Source organism: Kryptolebias marmoratus, linkage group LG12 (genome assembly GCF_001649575.2).
Source record: "Kryptolebias marmoratus isolate JLee-2015 linkage group LG12, ASM164957v2, whole genome shotgun sequence".
Classification (NCBI taxonomy): domain Eukaryota; kingdom Metazoa; phylum Chordata; class Actinopteri; order Cyprinodontiformes; family Rivulidae; genus Kryptolebias; species Kryptolebias marmoratus.
In genome coordinates this window covers 5158832-5182442 of record NC_051441.1, presented here as the reverse complement: position 1 = coordinate 5182442, position 23611 = coordinate 5158832, and the positions used below count along the sequence as shown (strand labels likewise).

Here is a 23611-nt window from a genome sequence, read left to right as displayed (position 1 = left end):
CATTTTTAAACTGAAAAACTGGCTGAAAATGAAACACCCACTTTTAATAAGGTTAAATTTTCTGGACTGTGTGACTGTACTGGATGTGTGTATTTTGTTCTGTTTTGTTTTACATAGCAGTATGCATATTAGATGCAGGACTTTTATTTTGTTGATTATATTAGTTTTTATTGCCTGCATTATTGTAGTTTAATTTTTATGTAGATGTTTTACTTGTTTATCTTTGCAAAGCCCAGGAGATGTGAATTAACAAATTGCTATATTCTCTTTGCGCAGAACATTAGTTGTACTCTATGTTCACTACGTCTAACTGCATTGTCCCTGATAAATAATTAATAAGTAAGAAGAACAGCTAACAGCTGTTCGACAATTAATCAACCTTGGCCAACACAAAAATGACCTATAAATCAGTCAGTTTTACAGATTTTGAGCTAAATTTGGTGCAGTAGATAGCCATCCCCAACATATACTCTTAGAGGGTTTCTGCAAGTTCCAGTTAATTAAACTTAAAAACTTTTCAGTACATTTTAAAGACCATTATCATTCAAATTTAAGACTTACACGAGTTACAAAAAAGTCATTGTAAAAAAAGCTTCAAACTAATTTGATTTGCCTCTCAATTAAATTCAGTCCAAATCTTTAAAAGAACTACAACAAACCAGCTTCAGCAGGTAAGGTTGTCTGTAAATAAATTCCTTCCAGGAGGGCTGTTGCCTTATGGGAGTTTTAGTTTTGCTACAGCATAATAACATCTGAAATCCTTAGACAAAACTACAGCACAGAACGAATGAATGTCGACAGCGCATGAAAAGAAAAAAAGCTGATGGAAGAAGCCACAAATGAACAAATGTACATATTTTAAACAGCTAAATATATTTTAAGGCAATAAATGGAAACTATGGATGTATAAAACCTAAAATTGAGATAATTTTATTAATTTTTAAGACCCTGTAAAACCTCGTCTTAGCGGTAACATATCTTGTATGATCTCATGCATAACATCATTTACAAGGTTTTACCAAAATGGCTGCAACTCTGGCCTCATCATAAGATGGCGGCGAGTTACGTGCATTCCTTCAAGTAATGCTATGCCTTTTAATCTTGTTTGTCTTTTCCTCTTCTCTTCAAAGTGTCAGCCCACCAAAGGAGCTGGTCTTAAACAACATCCAGCTCTGTTTGTGGGAAATACCCAAGTGGAGAGTTAAGAAGCAGTGGTTGGGGCTGCCGGGTAGCCGGACTGATTGGTTTTCTCTCCTTATCGCAACACCAGCAGGTTCCTAAGATGTGGTGTGCTGACGCATTCACAGTTATAACACTCTGGTCTCAGGCTTACCTGCTAACAACTCACATACTGCTGCCACTCGTCCATCCTGCCGCCCTCCTCCTCCCACGCGTTTTGTCAAGTAGTTACTCTGAGATCCTGTTCTGGCTTTGCCTCACCAAACACCTGCACACATCCTGATAAGAATCCTTATCTGCTCAGTCCCGTGTCTCCTCTCTCCGGCCAGGCAAAGCAGGAGGGCCTTACCCCAGAAGGGGCAGGTATGTAACGCTGTGGTGGTTGTTTTTCAGCCACTTTATCCGATCATGCTAAAGTAGGTTTGAAAGCCCAAGGAAGTGAGTTGCCTCAGCGATGGAGTGGGGTGTTAAATCTTTTGTTGTGGTGAAGTTTTCCTATTTAAAACCGTGCCAGCTGCCTGGATTGGCTGTGCCACCTGCAGTTCAATTCCTCATAAGAGTCGTCGCTTTGTGCCATTCTCCCCATCTTTGTAATTACGCTTAGAGGAATGAGAGGAGACATCTGCATGCCGGCGCTTTGAGGAACGGAGGAAGGAGACAACAAAGGGCAGAGCAGCTTCTCACAAAGGCTTTCCAATTTGCGGCTCACAGATGTTTTTTTTCTTCAGAGAGCTTGTCGAACGGCCTGTCCTCTCTCAGCCTAAAAAGTGCTTCACAATCCAGTGGCTGATTTCTCCGCAGCAGCTGCTTGGAGGCTGATGTTTGGCAGATTATGACACTCTGCCTCATTTGGAGGAATTTGTTGACTGTGCCCAGAGCTCATTCCTCTCCCCCATTAACAGAAATTTAGATATGATGAGAGATGAATCATTTGAGGAAGGGTTCAGCCAAAAGAAAATCTTTTTTTTCTTCTTTTATTGAGGGGGGATGACACATCAATTTGTGTTCATAAATCTCTGCATGAAATATGCATAAATTTGTGCTTTTTTTCCCAGCATTGTGTCAAAAGGTTGCAATTTGTGTGATATTGACTGTGTGCTAATTCGAAGCGGTTCGCCTCTTATTGCCTCCGCCGAAAATGAAAGAGACGTTAATATTTTTGCTCGTGTTTGTTTGTCTGTCATGTTAGCAAAGTATCTCATGAACCACTGGGATGATTTTAATGAAACTTGGCTGTACATCTACAACTGATTAACTTTTGGAGTCACCTCAGTTCAAGCTAATCAACATTAGCCAACCCCAAAATGACTAACTCGGTCAGTTTTACAGATACTGAGATATAAAACCTTGTGTTGATTTTTTGCAACATCTCAAAATATTGCATGAGATTGTGAGTGATGTCATCTACAAAGTTTGACCCAAACACCTACAACTTTGTCCCTCCTCGTCATTTTATGATCTCAGTCTAAAACTCTGGTATGAAAGGCGGTGGTTGATATGCTAGGCCTTTAGTATTTGTGCTGTTTTCCTGGCTTTTCCTCTCCATTTTGTCTCCTTTGTTGAGCTGCATATGCCGCACAAGATTGAAAACCAAACAAGTCTAATGGCTCCACAAGGCATGGCACCGCGACCCGTAAATTAAGTCTCACAGATGTGCTTCTGTAGATTAATCTTCCTGCTCATGAGCAATTATTCTGGCAGTGATGCTGAGGCATGAGGCTAATTTGAAACAATTACAGCCCAGGTTGGGCAAAATTAGCCAGTTCAATTCCCAGGGCCGCTGCTGATTGAGAGCGAGGGCATTTTATAACGCGACCGGGGGTAATTGCTTTTTAAAATCACCTCATCTTTTTACAAACCAAAAACTTTTTGAACTTTGTCTGGCTCGAATTATTAAACCGATTTTGTCTGCTTTTAGTGAAACAAAGAACAAAGAATATAAAAAAATTATGTGATTTGGACTTTTACTTGCATTTTTTTTTTTTCAGTTACTAAATTTGCATTATAGAAAATGAGCCAATGTATCCATCACCTCCTTGCTCACCCACTCAGCTGATGCCACATTTGTCGCTCCGCTGCAACACTCGGGTAACTTCACTTCTCTTTCTCAAACTCTTTAGGAACTGCCCTAAACATTTCTGCAAAGTGGCAGTATTAAAGTAATTAAAAAAAAAGACTTGAAAATAACAGAAACACTCTTTCTTTTTATAGCATAGTACACATTTCCATTAAGAGTTTTAATTGGTTGTGGACACATTTGTAAACGCAGAATATAAATTGAGAAACGTCCAAAGACTTAGTGGAGTGGAGTGGATGAAAAACAAAGAAATGAAATTACTGTAGATGAGCATCGGGCCAAAAATAATTCTGCTCTGGAGGATTGTTTAGGCACTTCACACAAATACAACTTGTTTAGCAGAAGCGCTGTGCAGAATAGAGAATGTAAGAATATACAAGTAATTTAGAGAGCAGTCCGCTCTGCAAGCAGTTTGTTGGTTATATTTATTAAAAAGAGCTTCTTCCCTGCAGTATCTACAAATGTCACAATTTGCAGCTGTTAATTCATCATTAGCTGTTTTGTCTTCCGCGTGTTGGCCTGTAGAGCTCAGCTGATGAGAAATCTGAGAGAGAATAGCTTTGGCGTGTTTACTCACAACTGCCACGTCCCTTTCATCCGATAACAGCTTCATAACCACCTCTGCCTGCATCACCAGAGTCTGTTTTTATTCCCCACTCCTCTCATCTCATCAGCTGAGGAGATAAAATTAGAAAGCAACCTCTGTCTTGTGCTTATTTTCTCCACCGAATATCCGTCCGGCTCGGCTCACCTTGCTCATCTAATCAATTTATAATGAGTTGTCATCGTCAGCGTGATGGCTGCGTGACGCTTGGCTGACCAGCCTGATATTTATTCATGTAAAAAACGATGTTGTACTTAGTGCCACTTACGCAAATTACTCAATTTGCTGCGGAAATGAAGCTCATCTGAGTTCGTGTCAATCAGCTGCTTTTCAACTTTTTCCGTACATATGGGCAACTTGCAGCTCCGAGTTGATATCCTCGGCTTGTTTTGTTTTTTTTTGGCCTGACGTTGCAAGACACTTGTGTTAGTTATGGTAATTATGGTGGGCAAGAGAGCTCATCTTTTCAATTCTGTGCTCTAAAAGCTTCTTTGGTTTACACTTGAAAGTAAAGGTCAAGTCAAGGTCTCTTTTAAAAGAAAACGCTTCTGACTCATGCAGACGTTTTCTTTTTTCCTAGTTTCATTTCAGAGCCGTGCAATTAATCAGGTTTGTAGTTTCGATTTAGATTTTTGCTCCAAAAATTCACAAAAGCAAGATATTTGACGAAAAAAGGCATTACTGTTAAAAATATTCAGCCGTGTTTCGCTCTTATCTTGTCTTGCCTTTTTAAAAGAGCTGCAGCTCCATCCCCTGCTCAGAAATGATGACATTTAACACAAAAAAACTAAGTTTATAGCAAAAAAATCAAGGGAAAAGAGAACTATGGAATCAGATATTCTGCTATAAAAGACTTCAGTTCTGTGTTGAAGCAGCTGAAACTTCTGGCTCAACTTAAGGGGAAAAATAAGCTGTTGTCAACAACAACAACAACAAAAACGATGCTGAGGCTGCAGCGGAACGATCGTCTTCAACAGCAACCTAAATATGACCTAAATAACATCCATCAGTATTACATTCCTTTTTTACATTTATGAAAGATTTACAGAAACATTTTTAAAGAGCATTTACAAAATCATGAAGTAATCTGTCAAATTAGCACACTATTTGCTCTATGTTTGAAATTTGGATTTTTTTCTCATTTAATTTTTGAAACTTTATAAATCCACCTTATAGTAAGATAAGAAAAAATGTTTGTTACATCTTAATACAAAACATTTAGAAAAATGAAAAAGAAAATAGAAATAAAGCAGATTTAATAGAGCCCTACAATGTGCTCTATATTGCTGATTTTATTTATTTGTGTTTATTTTTTTTATCCTGTAGCCTACGTTGGAATAAATACATTCTCAGTTATTTTAAGTGAAATTTCAACAGAAGACATCAAGGAAAAGTTCACGTTCAAGGCTATTTACTTGGCTTTGAGTGCAATAAATAATGTGATTACATTATTAACCAAACTAACCATGATTCTTATTTTTTCCATAAGCAGCCTTAGTTTGTCACAGTGAAGTTCGGTGTTCAGCTGCAGCTTCAGACTGATTATCTGCATAGACGTGTGTTTGATTCGTCCTCCTTCCTGCGCAGCATCAGGAGTCAGGAGCATCTCTGCTGGCTGCCTGCAGCCTGCTGCCTGGTGGGGCTTCACAGTGGGGAAGCAGAGCAATTTGTTTCTGGATGGCTCAGGGCTTATCGTCTCTGCTTGACAGATGGGCCTCGCCTCTGCTCAGGTTGGGTTTGGTAGCAACACGCTGCTCACCGCTTGCCTGACAAAACTCGTTATAGACTTGCCCCCGAGAGAAGAAGCATCTCCACGAGGTCCTGTTACAGACCCGCCTCGACTTCATTCGGAGCCAAACACCGGAGACTCAAACAAGCTGCTGAAAGCATCCGAGTCTAGTTTGACTTAATATAAAATTTTTGTGTTTTAAAAAAACTACAAGAGTATCAGAGACCAGAACCTGTAAATGATTGCCTGAATCTTTTATGTTGCGCTCATGTCCATCAAATCACTTAAAAGATCTATAAGTAAACCAGGGAAAGTGTATTTTCTGAAAAAATGCATGAAGCTGAATGGCTTTGCTGAAATTTGCTGAAGTAGCTGAAACTGAGTTGTCAGGGCTAAAAGAATCAGAACACTAACTAAAAGCTCAAAGTACCAAAATGTTAGTTTGAAGCTACGAAGAAAAGAAAAATAACTAAAAGCGACAAAAAGCTATAGTCAGTAGCAAAGGCTAGCTGTGAAAAATATTTGTTAATAAAGTTAAATATTTTGAAAAGCATGAAAGTTGTAAAAACATACGTCATAGCACCCATCGTCTTCAACTTATTTTTACATAATATGTGTATTACTTTATATTTTGCTTCCAAGAAGCAGAATTTATCACAGTTTCTTAAAGTGACCTTGTCTGTGTTGTTCTTTGAACTTTAGCTGCTTATTTTCTTTTTATTTTCTGATCATTTCAAAAAAGATTGTTGTTGTTTTTCTTTGTTAAGCTGCTTAACCTTGTCACATGAGTCATTCAGCCATAAAAAAAAAAAAACTCAAAAGATCAACCAGTTGTGTCAACACATTACAGGCATGTTAGCAATAGTACATAAAGTTAATTAAATTAGATTTTCTGGCACTTTGTTGCAGCATTCTGTCATCTACAAACAATCTGTTCTCATTGCTTTAGCTAAATCTTTGGAAAATACTAAAGAAGACTTAAGAAAAACTTTATTTTTGCACAGATTAAATGTATTGGCTGAAAACGTGGCGTACAGATAATCAGCTGAAGACTGCTCTATCATTAGGTTCTGTGTCAGATCTTTTTTTCCTGTTCCTCTGGCTTAGACAGTTTTAACAGATCTGACTGTTCTTGTTTCTTTAGTTGTTTGGTTTTTACTTTTTATAAGCACCCACTGTTCAATATGCTGAGAGGAAAAAGGCAGCCAAAGACCAAAAAAAGACTTTGAAAGAACTTAAAGAAACTATTAATTTGCCAGCTATTGATTGTTCATATTACAAGCCACGGTGTTATTTTTCTTTTTTGAGTTTTATCCCTAACTTTGTCATTTGTTAACACATGCTGATATTGCTGCTGATCTCAGAAGCTGTATGTTGATCCAATTTAAACCTCGATGTCGGGTCATATTTTATTTACTAGCTTGCATTCTGTTTAAATTGTGACAGAGCCGCCTGAGGATAGCTCCTTAAAAATCTGCATGTTTATAGCTACTCGTTCCTATTTTCTGTTTTGTCTTCTGTAATTATTAGAAGCAAATGATTGATGTGAGTCCCTGCTGGACAGCAAGGAGGCTTGAATGAGTTCAGGTGATGTTCTGAGATTGTAGATTTAACAGACCCTCAATCTGGCTTTGAATAATTCCTCTAAATTTACATGTAAAAAAAAAAAAACCTTCTTGAGAGTGCTTCATTTTCAGTCATGGGTCAAACTGTGCTTAGCCTTGCATATAATCAGGCCAAACGGAGCAGCTTGACACCTTCGGCAGTCGAAAAGAACGAAAAAGCAGGCCAAACTACATATGAGATTTTCTTTTTTTTTCTTTTTTAGAGATCGTGTCACAAACATGAAGCGGCCACACTGAGGCTAAAAATAATCCTCTCGTATCTCAGCTGGAAATGTCCCTCTAGTTGTAATTTTCTGGATCTGAGTCTGGATTTTCTTCTGTCACATAGATGCACACACTGAAGAGACAACAAAGCACACTGGTGCTCTAATAGTGAACAAACCCCTGAGCGTTTGACATCAGGTGAAATGAGCACGCTGCTCAAATATTTATTGCACATGTTTATAAACTACATCCTCCTGCTGTGCACACACAAATTCAGCATGGAAATAAATAAAAATGTAATTCAGGTAAACAAATTTAAATTGCTTGAGGTTAGAAAAAGAACAGGAAGTTGGAAAGCAGAGGGGTTAAATAAGGAACTGGGAAAAAAAATGTGAGCTGCATGAAAAAAAATATGGGCTTGCAGACGTAAAAATATCCAAAAGGTCGAGCTAAACGCGTCTCAAACCCATCATTTATTTGCCACTCTTCGAGCCCGGAGTTCATATTTTGAATAATGCTGCATGTGCCACCATGAGATGATTCTGTCAGTTTAATGGAGGGTTAATTAAATCCCTTTATGACTTCTGTGGCACTCAACGTGTCGTAAGTACATCTATTTCAAAATTCAGGTTTCGTAGATCGTGCTTTGAGTCTGAGTGGAGCTCATAAGTGAGGAATGGATGGTTGTAGATGAAAAGGAAATAAAACATCTCAATCTGTAATTAAAACCGATGGGAAGTGATGCTGACAGCACAGTGAGGCGGCCGTTGCTTCACAGTAAGCAGGTTGATGGTTCAAATCTCAGCTGCAGACAATCTGTGTGGAATTTATCGCCTCTCTTTGAGGGCGGGCCTGCAGTATAATGTTTCTGTGTGTCTGTGCTGTTGGCAAAATAACGGGACAAACATTTTAATGAAACTTGAGCATCTAGAACTGATTAACTCTTAGAGGCAATCTGATTCAAGTCGGCCGCTACAGCAGTTAAGATTTGGTGTGGTGGTAGCTGAGAGTCATTCATGACAGATACTTCAAGCGCTAACAGATCGTGCAAGATATAGTAATGTTGCATGAGGTTGTGCATAATATTATTATTAAGGTTTGACCAAAATGGCATGAAAAGTGTCGGATGATATGCATTTCGTTGAGCAGGTAAGACAAATAAATGAATAAATCTAGTTATTGTTCTCTGTCTGACCTGTAATTCTTCTCCCAGTAGTCTTTTCACCACCTGCTGATCATCTCACGAGCTAATTGGCTGTTAGGAGTCACTTTTGTCTCCGTTAGTGGCGCACATTTGGACGTCCCACAGCAGCTCCATCTGAAGCAGCTATCGGGATGCTCAGCACGTCATGGCTTGTTTCGTTCCTCAGTCAGAAAAAGGATGCTCCGTTGGTTTGGTTTATGGTAACACAGAAGCTCCAGTTTTATAGAGCCTTAGCTGCAGTTGATCTGTCAGATTTAGTCCCATCAGCCTGGGGTCTGAAGCCGGGTGGAGCTGCTGGGGATTTTGCAGGGCAGCTAAGGAGACGGTGGTGAAACGGTGTTGGAGAAGCATGCTGGATGCACGGTTAGGAGCATTGTTTTGTGACTTGGGTATGCATGCCATGACTCATTTTGCATTATCACAGACTCTAAGTTTATTACATGCCATGCCGTAATCCCGTTCGTGTTGAGCACGCTCTTCGCGCTCATCGTTTCACCGGTCTGCAGCATTCCCTCGTAAACTCCCGTGCAACACTTTTAAATGTAGATGTTTAGCTATTCATTATCACAGCTGGATAATCGGATCAGAGGCCTTGTGATAAAGATCCAACTGACAGTCCAACTGTTTATCAGCAGGTGGGCGCAGCTGAGCATCAGAGATGTGATGCATGATGCTCGAAATTCAGCAGCAGTCAGAAGAAATCTGCATATTTGAAAGCTCGTGCTCTAGTAGGATTATTTTAAAAAAAGGACTTACAGATTGAGTGAATAAATCTGCGATGGCAGAAGAGGAATTTGGAGAGATGTGTGCTTGTCCACATTAGGATGACAAAGAAGATGGAACCTTAAGAAAAATGTAAATAAAACCAGAATGTAATGACTGCAAATCTTATAGACCCATATTTTCTTTACAGTGGATGATAGTAAATGTGTAAATATTTAAAACTTGATGGCAGCAACACATCAAATTGGGACAGGGCCATGTTTGTCACTGGGAAGCTCAGAGATTTCTACAGATTCTTGAAATCTTTTGATCAAATTATGAAACTGTAGTTGATGATATATTCAAAGTCTTTCCAATTTTTTGTTGAAATTGTGAGACTTCAGTTTTTCCCAGGCTGCTGAACCCCTGCCCATCTTTACGTCTGAGAAAATCAGCTTCTCTAAAATGCTCTTCTTATACCCTGTTCTCCTACTGAGCTCTTGCCAATTAAACTAATTAGTTGCAAAATGCTCCACCAGTTGTTTCTTATTTGTACCACTTGATTTTGCAGCATTTGTCTCAACCTTATTGCTGCCATAAAATTACCTCATTTTTTTTCCAAACAACGATACAACTTCTTAGTTTCAACGTTTGATATGTACAGTATTTTATCTTCCTTTGTGAATAAAGTATGAGTTTGTTTCCAAATTACATTCTGTTTTTATTTATATGTTACACAACTTTTTAAAAACTGGGATTCTAGTTTGTCAAATGAACATTAAAACAATTACTATAATTTAGTTTGAGTTCCTGATTGGAGCCCTGATTACCAGAGTCTAACAGACAGTCCAGCTGATACAAAGCAGGCTTTGTGCAGCTGAGCGTCAAACATGTTGTGCATGATACCCAAAGTCCAGCAGGAATCATAAAATAATTCATATAAATTCCTACAAAACCAACCGATCTCACGCAGCTGTCTAAATGAAAAGGAAAAACTCTGGAAAATGTGTCTGCGCACTCAACAGCAGTTTGTGATGTTTACATTCGTGCCAGGTTTTATAGGAAACTGCGCATTTAAAGCCATTTTTAAAGTGCTTTAAAATGGGCTTTTAAACTTTGTAAGTTTTCCGTATTCATTCTGCTTTATAGAGGACTTTAGCACTTGAGTGGTCTTGTATTTTTTATCTTATTAAAACAGTAGATGGTTTTACAGCTCTCCAGCTGCATGTTGTCCTTTAGTCTTCCAGTTATTCGTCTCAGGACACCAGGAGCTTTTTCCAGGCTGGAGTTTAAATAGCACAATTATCTCATCAGTTTGAGGACAAAGTTTGCTTAATCTGGCACTTGTTTTTGGTAAATTCATCCTGAGTGAAACTGTAGGCAGAAGGGAGGAAAAGAAGGTGGGAATCTAGTCATCCAGCTCCAAGACCCCGCTGTGCCAGAAACAAATCAGCCTAATTACATCAGCTCACAAATACGAAGGCAGATTTTTCTCCTTCCCATGCTGTTTAGCTGCAGGAATCTGGAACAGAGCGAGGCGATGTGGAGGTTCTTAGGCTTGAGAAGGCCATTTAGTCTGAAATCAACAAGAGCACAGAAGTAATGACAAGAAAACTACAGCTGAAGGACTTCTGGGATGGCAGATGAGGGCAGGAGGAGGGGGTGCGCGTGTACGTTGGAATCCATCATTTTCTCAGACGTACATGTAGAGAATAATTGAAAAAATCAATGTTTGAATTCCACGCCTCACAGGCACCACACAAACACATCTGAATAGATGCGATGTGATGGTTGTTGTTGTGTAACCGAGCCCAGTGAGTCATGGGGGGGGATGCTTTGCCGTGATGGGCGGAGGAAGAGGAGGAGGAGGAGATCTGCCTGGGGAAGGACTGGCAGTGACAGTTGGATCCGTTGGCAAAGTCATCTGGGAGAAAGAGGCTGGACGTTATGGTTCTGGGCCTCGCCTCAACTGTGGTTGTCCTGACGCTGAAGTGAGGCGTAAATAAATCTGAGCTTTGATGCAGATACGACTCCGGTCAGGAACAACATATGGTAGCAGAACCACATACAAACACGCACGGCTCACTAAATCTGAGGCGAACGATGCAGATTGAAAGGAGGAGGTAAGCAGACGGAGCAGACTGAAATAACAAATCCACTTCCTTGCACATTCACTCATACAGAAATGCAAGGAGTGTGATTCAGCTCGCTTTAAACTGTACTCCCACTAGAATCATGCACAATATGTGCCAAGTGCAAAATTATACCTTATTTGATTTTGTTTTGTGTATGTGTGTGTGTTGTGTGGCTGTTTTTATATCGACTTCCCCCCTTGGCCCGGGAGCTATTTGTTTTCAGAGATGCGTAGGCAGTTTTGTTTGTATGTGTGCCTGATATTCGGCTGGAACATGCAAGCTGAGCACACACACACTTCCGCGTTTGCTGTCGTACATGCCTGGATTCAGGCTGTGCCTCGGTGGCAGCGTTATCATCCAAAGAGGCAAACAGCCAGCCCCTGATTTAATAAGCTGCCTGGGGAGTCACAGAGAGGTGGGAAAGCTCTATCAGCTGATAACTGTCCTCCCTGCAAGCCCATCTTTTTCCTCTCCATAGCCGTGCCAACATAAGATTCGTTCTCCTTGTGTTTCTGTTTGAATGTGTGTGTGTGTGTGTGTGTGTGTGGGAGCGATCCCCTGCCGGCTGCTGCCCACGTGTCTGTAGGCTGCTTCGCTCTGGGTGTCAGACAGACAGCAGAGGAGAGCCCACACATGGCAAAGGCAGGCCCAGTCCCGACGCTAAGGAGCATATGCTCAGAGCTTCAGTGTCTCTGCCCCCCACCCACAAACTTCGTACACAAACACACAAACACACACTTTACATCGTGGCTACCACTTCTGCCAGGAATACTGACAGGATCTTCATCCTTCACTCTCTTCACACAGACCACATAACGGTACTATGACTGCGCAAATGAAAGATGCGACAGCAAACAGGAAAATAGTACCGCAAAACTACAACTTAGTGTTTCTTGAAGGATTTTACTTTTACACTGTAGTAAGAGCACTTTAGTCAACCAACCAGTTTCTCTTAGATGTTCCAAGATTTAAACTAAAATTTGGAGGCGATCGGGCTTCTGCAGTTGCTGCTCCAAATCTGTGGGATCGTTTACCTCTTCATCTGTTGAGACTTTTAAATCTAAACTCAAGACCCATTTCTTTTTCTTGGCATTCGATTCAGGCAGAGTTTGAGATCCAATTAGAGCTGATGGTTTATGTCTTTTATTGTCATTTTACCTTTTTGTTTAACTAAATTTTAAAGCAATTTGGTCAACTTTCTTTTTCATGTGCTATAGAAATAAAATTGACATTTTTGAGGTCGATTTGCTGTGGTCGCCATCTTGAACTGGGTTTACTCGAAAAGTGAAGGAGTTGTAGATGTTGATTACTTTCTGAAAGTTTCGTTCAGATCCAGTCAGTGATTCAGGAGATATTTTGCACCCAGACACACGGAGTGCAATGACAAAACGAAACCGACAAAAAAAATCTTTGCAGAACAACCTTATTTTGACAACTTTCACAGTTTTGTTGTTTCTTGTTTGTGATGCTTTTGTAACAATGTTTGAGCAATCTGGTTGAAAAATTTACTCTTTGTAAAAACAAAAAAAGAAAAATCGGTGAGTATGGATCTAAAATCAGAGCTGGTGAAAATTTAAATACATAAAGTGATGCTGAAATGTTTGGTAGAATAATCCCATTTTGACTAAAAGATGAATATTTCAGAGGAACAAATGCTTACCATTAAAGATTAAACCTTTGTTTCTTTTGAAGACGAATATTTTGTTTTAGTTTTGTAAAATTTTAAAGCGGGTAAACAGCAGGAGGGCCATGCAAAAGAATTGGCACCCCAGTAACATTGTTTTTGCTATAAACTTTCCTGTTTGTTAGCACGGCTACTTCACAGCTGTCTTTGGGAATAGTCAGGTGATGACATTGTTTAAAGCTTTGCAAAAAAATACTCTGACTTTTCACTTTATCAAAGTGATCATTAGCCATAGCCTAATCTTAAAAAATTAAACTAATGGATGCTCACCTCTGACATTTGGATAAACAACAGATAACAAATCTTACAGATTTAAAAGCCTTTTGCAGGAAACAAGAAAAAATCCCCCAAATAAGGACTGAAAGACTTGATTCAAACCATGCAGAGGTTCCAAACGTTAGTCTTTTCTTTGTAATTTTGGAACTAGAAAGAATAATATTGCGTAAAACGTTAAAGAAATGTCTTTCCTAACAAGATGTAAAACTCTCTATATAGATTTTTTTACCCCGTTTGCAAACAGGAAGCAAAATCTTTAAGTATGAATATCGTTTTTGTTACCATAACAAAGATTACGCTACTGGGTTCAGTAATTAAATTAATTAATATTGTTTTAAAAGGAAGGTTGCCTGAAACTCTGCGTGAATTCCTGCTTTTTTATTTTAGAAGATGGTGTGAGCGGCTTTATTTATGTTGCCTTTATTATTCCGCACAAAAAGTGCAACAGCAACTCTTGTGTTGCTGCGAGGGCTTAACGATCAGCATACTCCGGGGTGGCCATGGTGACCTGCAGCTGACACTAATGATTGATCCCGGTGCCGGAATAAATGCCTGTGAACAGCTGAGCGCACCATTCCACTGAAATGCAGCCAGGCGGAAAATTAGAAATCTCTTCATCCCTGGTCCATTTGAAATCCGATATCTCTCGTCTTCGACTCATGCACCACCTTTCCTTGGCCAATAAATCACTAATTAAATGATGTGTTTATGTGCATGTGAGTGTGTGTGTGTGGGTGTGTGTACATGAGGGGCAGGTGTGTGTTCTTGAAAGATACAGATGTGCATTTATGCCTGTTAGCTGTCAAGCAAAACTACATTTCTTTCCCCACACAGGCCTGATCTATGTGCTAAATGTCGAGGTGTCAGCTGAATTTGTAACTGAACCTCCGGTGTCCTCTGAGCCCTGCGGTCCGCCGTGCAGTTCCTTTCCTGAGAGACATAAATGTCTCTTGTGTTATTTGTTTCCGGTGGTTTTTAACTCCTAACAGCCATCTCTTTGTGTTGCCCAGGTACGTCTGCCCAGGGCAGCCCCCTCCTCGCCTCTCTCCCGGTCCCAGGACGACCTCTGCAGCCTCAGCTCGACCTCAAACACCTCCTACCCTTCAGACTCAATGGATCCTCCCCCCTCAGCCTCTTTCCTAACTTCAACACAGTGAGTTTTGGATCCTGAAACCTATCAGCTGCGTAAACAAGGTTAAAGGCCTAGCATTTCTCAAAGGAGTGCAGATCACCTGGCATTTTTAAAGCCAGACATTTAAACAAAAATCATTTTGTGCTGAGAAGGAACAGAGTTATAGCTGTTTTGGTCAAACCTTGTAAATAATTTAAAGCACAGTCCCATACATTGTTGTGAGCATTAAAGTTTAATGTTGATGTCAGATGACTCTGTTACAAATTTTAGCTTAATATCTTTAAAATTATAACCATTTTTTGTTTGCTAAAGTTGCTTCCTGTGGTGCCCATGTTGAATCGGGTTGACTCCAAAAACGAATTTGTTACAGATGCTCATCCAATGATTACTTTCTGAAAGTTTCATTTAAATCCGTTCACTGCTTCATGAGATATTTTTGTTAATGCTTTAGAAAAACAGACACAGACACAAATATTATTACCTTTCACCTTTAGTGGTGGGCAATAAAAAATGCATACATAAATTGCAGGAGAACGCACAACTATTAGCAACAATCCTGCCTTAACGATCTCCAGCAGGACTCGGTTCCTAGCAGTGAAAAGCTGTTTGGTTGCACGCTGCTTCTTTTTTTATCTTTGAGATTAAATAAAGAAGATTTGTTGCATCTTGCACACTTCAAAAAGAGCTACAGATTTTACAGAATATAGGAACGGACGTTTGATTTTCAGAAATCAAAGTAATGAACAAAACTAAGGACTTCACATTCCTTCAAAGAATGCATATCGCCCGCCACCTTTCATGACAGAATATGTTGTGAATGACTCTCAGCTGCTAACAAATCAAATTTTAGCCTAATATCTGCAAAACTGATAAATTATGAACCATTTTTGTGTCCGCTAATGTTGATTAGCCGTGGTGGCCATCTAGAATTGGCTTAAATCCTAAAGTTAGTCAGTTTTAGATGCACAATGATTACTTTCTGCAAGTTTCATTAACATCTATCCAGTGGCTCCTGAGATATTTTGTTAACAGACAGACATTTTCCACCTTTTGGCATCAAGCATCATAGTCATTGATTAAAAACTCCTAACAGACCTGTTTATATTATGTGCTCTGGGACTATAATATAAAGGTCAGGGTTGTGAACTTATTTGTTATCACTGTGTGGCATAAAGATAAAATTCAGCCACCCTGTTGCTCTTTATAACACCGTCTTCCTCTGCCACACCACATCTTTCAGATCTGTGGGGAAAGCTTGACCTCAGGTTGAGGATATAATCTTTATTCAAGCTGTGTTTCACTTCTCACCCCTGCTGCCGTCACGTCAGCATCAGCGTCTACAGATGGGACCCTTATTACCTTGTTCCAAACGTCGGCGGTGAACCGTTTGGTTTTCATGTGCCTCAGCGTGATGCTTACCTCGCCTCTGTGACTGGAATTAAAAGCTTGTGTCTTTGATCCTTTACTTGCCGGAGCTATGCCCATTGTCGTTTCGTACGTGTGCGTGGGTGTGTGTGTGTGTGTCTGTGTGTGCAGGCACTTCTGATTTCTTTTGATCCTAGTTTAACACCCCGTGTGTGTGTTAGGTTCACTGCTTTCTCTGCACTGTGAAAACTCCAGCTCCGTGGTCTATAAATGGAGCATAACTAAAGCTTTGGCTCCAGTTTTTACTTTTTTTTTTTTTTTTCGAAATGAGAAAAAATAGAGAAGAGAGAAAAAGGGGGCGAAGGATTTAGACATCTGGCTGTCTCTTTACAGTGGAAGACATGTGGGAGGGGGCTGGCGGATGAGACATAAATGTATGACGTGTATGTAGGGGGTCGCCAACCTGTTATGTGAAAAGTTCAGCGTATTCATTTGTTCTGCCGCCCACTGCTCTGCCTGGTGGAGGACTGGCTGTGTTAGCAGTAAAGGCAGCATGGTAAACACTTCCTTCTCACACCCTCGTATATTTATATCTGCGGTGCAGGCTGTGGGGCTGCGTTCTGGTCAGTGTTTTGTCTGCGTTTTTGCTTCAGGGAAAATTGCTGGTTCTGTTCTCAGACCAATGCATGTGCCAAGCAGCTCTGGTAAAAAAAAAAAAAAATTACAGCAGCCGCACCTATCTACTTTAACCTTTTTTTTTGTGAGGTAAAAAGCAGAAGGCATGTTGGGAGCAGCTGTTACAAAAGAAATATGCAGCAAAAAATAGAACCCAGAACGTGACGTTTACTACAATAAGAATTTTAAAATTGCAAACTAACATCAAACTGGTTGTTTCTTCAGTCCCCGAGGTGATGATTAGCCACCAGCCACCATAATGTACGGATTGTCAGTGCAGTTGTGGCTTAAATCACAAGTCTATTTAGCTATGAGCCGCAGTTTCTCCCCATGGGAAGGTTTTTTTTCCAAAACAATCCACCTAAAAGGCATTTCCTAGAAATGTTCATGCAGATGCAAAGACAGAAACACTGTAGTACCTATGCCAGGCTTGTGTGTGGCGCTGTAACGCTGCCACAGAAATACACAAACAACAGGAAACAGGACATAAAGCTTACATGTTGAGTAGGAGCCATAGACTGTATGTACTTTACAGCCAATGGTTTAAACTATAAACACAAGAACAAAAACCAAATCCTTTTTGTGGACTGACGACTAAATGGAATTTCTATTTTGCATTACATTAAACTACAAAACTACAAAAGTGCAGGACAGTGTTGACTGGAAGTCGTGTCAGTCCAAATAAGTGAAGTATCAAACGAGGGAAGGCTGGAGAAACAATTTTTGCTTGAAATGTTCAAAATAAATCAGGGGAAATTTTTATTCATGCGTCTTTTCCCCACATTTTTAAAAGTATACTTGAAGTATAATATAGTTTTATTCTGCAATTTTCGCTTTAATATTTTTTGACGCTTCAATAAAGTGATTAAAAACCTTTGTGGCTGAAGATTATTTAGTGTAATAATAAGGAGTTTTTGCTCTGCTCCGTGTAAGGTGACGTCATTGTTCATCAGGCTTGTCTGCTCACTGAAGTAATCCAAAGGTTTTGCTGTAGCTGAGAAACAAGCCTCTGCAACACAAATGCCAGCATGTAATCTGTCATTATTGTTGTAAAGTCTGTCACTCTTGGGGTCGTAGGTTAAATTAGGGGTGGGTCTGTGACACCATAGTTTTTAAAAGTTGTATTTAGGCTGCTCACACAAAAATGCAAAGATGGCATTTAAAGATTTTCTCACTCTGGAGCCCATTTTTAGAAAAATACAGATCCTAAAATGCTGTTCCTGTGTGGATGCAAGGCTGACACGGTACAAAGCTTTTGCAGACTCACAAAAACCTTTCCCATGTGGACGGGACCTTATTTCAGATAAGGTGCAAGTTGCACGCTTGAGAAGGAGATAAATCCACCTGTCTCCAAATATTCTCCAACTCCCCCCGGTGCTTGCATCCTCTCCCACCTTTTTCGGCTCTCATCTCTCCTCTTCCCCGCTACCTGTCCTGTAACTCCATCACGGTTTCAGTCGCAGTGCAGGAGAAGTTCTGTCTGCGCTCGGACAGCCGAGGAGAGGCTCGGACAAAAGAGGCATTTATAGTCGTCGGTTCAGGATGGCTGCAGACGGACAATGGTCGCATTCTTCAGTTTCTAAAACAAATATCTGTGTGCAGTCCGCCCTGCTGAGCTGGGTTGAGGGCAGAAAGACGGGAAGTGCTACATTTCAGCGGCCGGGAGAAGTCACTTACTCCCAGAGGGAGCTTTCAGTCGTGCAGAAAAGGCCAACAGAGTTGTTCAGCCCTGAGGGGGAGACACACCAGCAGGTATCTTTGTCAGGTGTGTTGATGGTGCCCCTCAGGAATCTGCTGTAAACTGACTCCATTCTTACAGCGGAGCCAGCTGACCCGAACACGGCGCGGCTCTGGATGGATCTGAGACGGTGTCTGAGTCATTGCTATCAATACACCAACACTCCTTGATCTGCGGGCAGCTGAGGCTGTCAGCGGTGTCACCGGGTTGGGTCCGCTGGGTGCGGCGGTCCACCTCGAGGTGAGAACAGCCCTCTCCTCAGCCACCCTGAGATGCAAGCAGACGGGTGGATAGGGTCAGACCCTGTGCCAGCTGAGGATAAGATCCAACGTGATTGTGACATTTTATACGATGCTGACGGGGGCCGCGGTGGAGTCAGCTGTCATCGTGGACCACAGATCTGATAATATAGCCTCAGATTTCACAGCCGTTTCTAAAACTGCCGTCCTGGGACTCTCGGTCGTCTTTTCACAGATAAACTGTGTTAATCTGCTCAAATCTTTTTCCAAAAATACTTTACTGGAGGCAGCAGTAACTGATAGTGTAGAAAACAGCTATGATGGCCTTTAATGTTACTAAGACAGATGGTTCTTCCTCTGTAGACGCGTTTCTCCTTTTTATTTATGCAGCGGTTTTGCACCAGATTTTATTCATTTAAATCACCATCAAAAGTTTAACAAATAAAACTCTTGCTGAAGTGATGTTTAATGGTGATAATGTGTGTTTGTGTCTTCACATGTATGTTATTAAACTATCTCACAAGTGGACTCATTTTATTAAAACTCAAAGTAATTATTGGATGTACATCTACAGCTGATTAACTTTTGGAGTCAACACAATTTGAGATGACCACCACAGCTAAATAATCTCAGAAAACATGAGAATGGCTGTAACTCAGTCAGTTTTACAGACATCGAGCTTAAATTTGGCGTGGTATTAAAACAATAAGAGTTAATAATTGATAATATTTGTACAATGTATGAAACTGTTGTTCTGCATTCTTTTTCTAACCTCTGACTCTGTGTTTGGCTGGGACGCTTTAAGAGAAGAAACAGTAAACAAATATTATAGCAAGAAAAAAAATCGCAAAAATAATGAGCTTAATTAAATTATTTACGTAATATACTGAGGCCTGCACAATTCAGTTTGTGAATTATTTAAATATTCATTTGTGGTAAGGAGAACCTTGTATATTTATTGTGCAAACATGCCTTGTTTTCATGACAGAATTATTTTAGGAATATACTCCAAATCCTGCCAGTCTCTGAAATTAAAACTGAGAAGCAGAAAAAGAGAAATCATAAGATGAAGGTTAATATGACTGAAGCTGTTGGAGGAAAAACAGCAGAAATGAGAAAAGTGACATAAAGCAGCAGCAGAAGAGAGTTTGCCTTTTAATGAGCATCTGTAATCAAAATACAGCCGTTGGTGGTGATGTTCCGTCCATGTGGGCGAAAGAAGCACTGACGATCAGGAAAATCCCCTAAAGCTATCACACATAATCACTGAGGAGAAGAGCCGAGATATTCCCGTCACATCAAGCAGGGAAGTGACAACATACTGATTAACAAAGTAATGTTTTCATTCGGTCCAGATTTATGCCTTCAAACTGCTCGGCTGTCACTGAAAGATCATCTCTGCGTGTTCCTGTTCTTTTTTATTTCACCTTTTTGTTGTTGTTGTACCAGACGAGGAGCTTTTGATGCTCCGTCTGCATGCAGGGCGACCCCAGAGCAGAAATATCTTTTGACACTGACGTTATTGAATTAGAAGTGATGTTTCAGGGCATTTCATGAGTTATTCAGTGAAAGCAGCCTCTTTAAAATGATGTGAACTTGTCAGATTGATTCATGCATCGCTGAAAAGCATCTAATTCAGTAATGTTCAAGTGCAGCCAGAATGGATTTCAGATACAAAATCTGTGTTTTAAATTAAAGCAGAAAATCCCAACAAATCACTAAAGGTGAAGAATGCTTATTACTAACCAGCACACATATATGGAGCATGAGAAAATTGGTTTTAGAAGTAAAAAGTAAGCAAGTTTCAACTTATCAAAATGTTTAAAATATATCTAAAGCAGTAATAAAAGGTTTAAATGATACAAAACTAGCCTCCAGTTTTGTGTGCACGCCTTGTAGAGCCGTTTGAAACCTGCATGGGAGCTTTCTGATGACAAAAAAACATCCAAAGCTGCAAGGTCTGAATGTCCAGGTGGAAAAACCACACTGCCTAATCGGCCTAGCTTCACTTCAAAAGCGTACTCCAGTAGATTAAATCATAGGTGTGAGGACAGCTGCCATGATGGGCACAAGGTGAGGTGGGTGGAACCAAATACCAAATACTGTGCACGGCAAAAGAATGCCGTTTTACAAGCCGTGGGCGCAAACACAGGCTGTGATTTTAAGAAGACGGCCGCCCAAAACACCACACGGCTTGGTGGTCTCAAATACAAGAAATTCAGTGAGGCTGCAGCAGAAGATTTTCAATTTTGAGTGGCTGAGATACTCTCCAACAGTCATACCAACTTAAAAATCTCAAATTCACAGAGCGTAACTCTCATTCTACCTGCACAGATCTTCACAAACCCAGTCCTGTTCCTTCCCCTTTTATTTAAAGCAAATTTAAACAAGGAGGAAATATGTAATTTCATAGTAAGCTAAGAAATGTAAATATCAGATCAGTGGGTACGTAGCATATTGAGCTAGTTTGATTCTATATTCACTTTAGTGTTTAAATCATGATGTTAGAGGGGAGATCTTTTTCCACTGCATTACTGAGCCGTGATTTCTGACTTGTCTAAAAAAAATGCTGCACAAAAAATTCCTGGAAGAACCTTTTGATGTTCTAATTTGACTTGTCTGATCTTACATGTTTTCAGTGATCATTTTAATGCATACATTATGATTTGCACAGTCTTTGATATTATCAGTAGTTTTAAAACTCTTACCTAGGTTGGTTTGCCTTTCTTTCTTTTTTTTTTTTTTTTAGACTCCCGTCCTGTAGAAGTAATGCTGTTTGTGTTGCTCTTGTCTTCTCGGTCTCTCAGATGGACCCTGTCCAGAAGGCAGTGATCAACCACACGTTTGGTGTCCCTCAGACCCTCAAGAAGAAACAGATCATCTCCTGCAACATCTGCCACCTGCGCTTTAACTCCACGGTAAGGGAAATGCACCGATGGCTTTATGATGAGAAAGAAAGAGACGTTTAGGCCAATAAAAGTTAGATTGTGTAATTTAAAACAAAGTATTTTATTACTAAATCCTGAATATACCCTCATGGAAACACTGTATTTGGAGCATCTGTAATTTTCTTGAGCACTTATTATCACCCACTAGCACATTAGCTATGAAGCTATTGTTAGCAAAATATCTCATGAACCACTCGATGGATTTTGGTGAAACTTGCAGAAAGTAATAATTCAATGTACATCCGTAACAGATTAACTTTAGGAGCCACTCCAAGTCAGCTACTCTGCTTTAGAAAACACAAAAAATGTCTATAACTCAGTCAGTTTTACAGATATTGAGCCAAAATGTGGTGAGGTGGTAGCTGGGAGTCGTTCACAATGCATGCTGTGACCGTGACGTGCTGCAGGATCTCACCAGGCTGTCCATAGAGTTATTTGCAAAGTTTGACCAAAACATTATCAACATAAGATGATCTGCATTTCTTCAAGGAATGCTAGCCCTTTATTTTTTGTCGTGCATTGTTCTCAGCTGTGTTAGTATTTTTTAAAGAGAGCAAATATGTTATTTCCAATATGTTATGAAACCGTAAGCTGCTAATGCATATACTGTATCTTCTTCAGTTTAGTGCTCTGTGTGTGTTTATGTGAATGAGAAATGCATCGTGAAGCACTTTGTGGAAACTGGATGAGGTGGAAAGAGGCGCTATATTTAAGTGTGGGCAGTTTTTTTAGTGTGTTTGTAAGTTTGCTTCTTTTTTCCTTCAGTAAATTCAGTATATGTGTGAGTATGAGTTGTTTTGTTACGAGGGATTAGACAGCAGGGAATGCTTCCGTTTATCAGCAAAGTGCAGAAACAATCAGCAGCCACAGCAGGAGGTGGATTCTCAGCTCCCCCATCCATTTTTGCCATCCTTTTCACAGCAAGCGTCCCGTACTGTAAGCATCTACAGACAGGAGAACATCCAATAGCGTTTTCATGCATATTCATACAAAACAAACAGGTAATAGTTCAGAAAGCCCTCAGACATCTTTAAAACACACAGACACGGTTGCGCACTTTTTGCTTGAACTTTAAACTTCAAAGACGGCCTGAGACACAGGAGACGGGGAGCTGAGGAGGGAGACGAGACACAAACGAGTAAATCCCGCTCCTTTCCTCCGAGCAGCGACTTAAAGAGACGTGTCAGGGTGACTGCAACTGTCTCTGAGAAAGTTTGAATACTTTTCTAACTTCCAAAACCCTTCATCGGAGTTTACTCAGGCATTCCAAACACTCATCTTTATACATAATGTTCAGATGGGGAAAATAAGTAAGCTGACACTCCGGCTCGGTTTTACAAATTCACTCAGTTTAAAGTACTGGTTTGCTGCGCCAGAGTTATCTGTCAAGGAAATACACTCTCATATGGACAGCTAGTTTTTAAATAATGTAAAAATTCAAATAAAAAAAGAAGGATAGGAAAATGTTGTGGTTTTCATCACCTTGGAACGAGCAGTTTGAGGCCTCGTCCCATCTGCCAACAACGCAAACACTGCCCGAACAAGTCTGGAGGTTTGAGTTAAGGCCCAGTTTTTGGTTGATCGTCCGTTCAACTGCAAGGGTTAGGCTGAAGGGAGTTTATTCATCTGTATCTGTCTGTGAGGATCTGCAGGTCTGCACCGGAGCCATGCATGGTTCTCGCATGGTGCAATCAACAATATGACACAATGTGTTCTGATAATAAATCTTTGGCTTAAAATGTGCTTTTTTTTCTTTCTATTTCCCCATAAAACGTAATTTATAGAGTAGTAGTTTTTGATACGGGCAGAATGACACAAGTGCTCAAAAACAAAACAGATTTATCAGCCATTTGAGCCCCAAACTGTTTGTTTTCTTAGTTTTTGTGTCCGGTGAGTTTGGAAAGGGGGCGCTCCTCCTAATAAATAAGAATAAAGTAATTAATAACAACGTTTTATATTTTATTTGTGTTATAGCCTAAATGTACAGGTGCTGGTCATAAAATTAGAATATCATGAAAAAGTAGATTGATTTCAGTAATTCCATTTAAAAAGTGAAACTTGTATATTATATTCATACATTACATACAAACTCATA

At 40.0% G+C, this 23611-nt stretch overlaps 1 protein-coding gene across 4 annotated transcripts in view; it reads left to right on the top strand.

Moving 5' to 3' along the window:
- Positions 1-23611, top strand: part of znf385c (zinc finger protein 385C) — a 137833-nt gene that overhangs the window by 76520 nt on the left and 37702 nt on the right. For 3 of the 4 annotated variants that reach the window (XM_037978566.1, XM_037978567.1, XM_037978568.1), the window contains 2 exons: positions 14430-14572; positions 21367-21486. In XM_037978566.1, the coding sequence (XP_037834494.1) occupies positions 14430-14572; positions 21367-21486 (263 nt within the window). The remainder of the gene's footprint in view (positions 1-14429; positions 14573-21366; positions 21487-23611) is intronic. The other variant, XM_025008893.2, reaches the window with a different exon arrangement.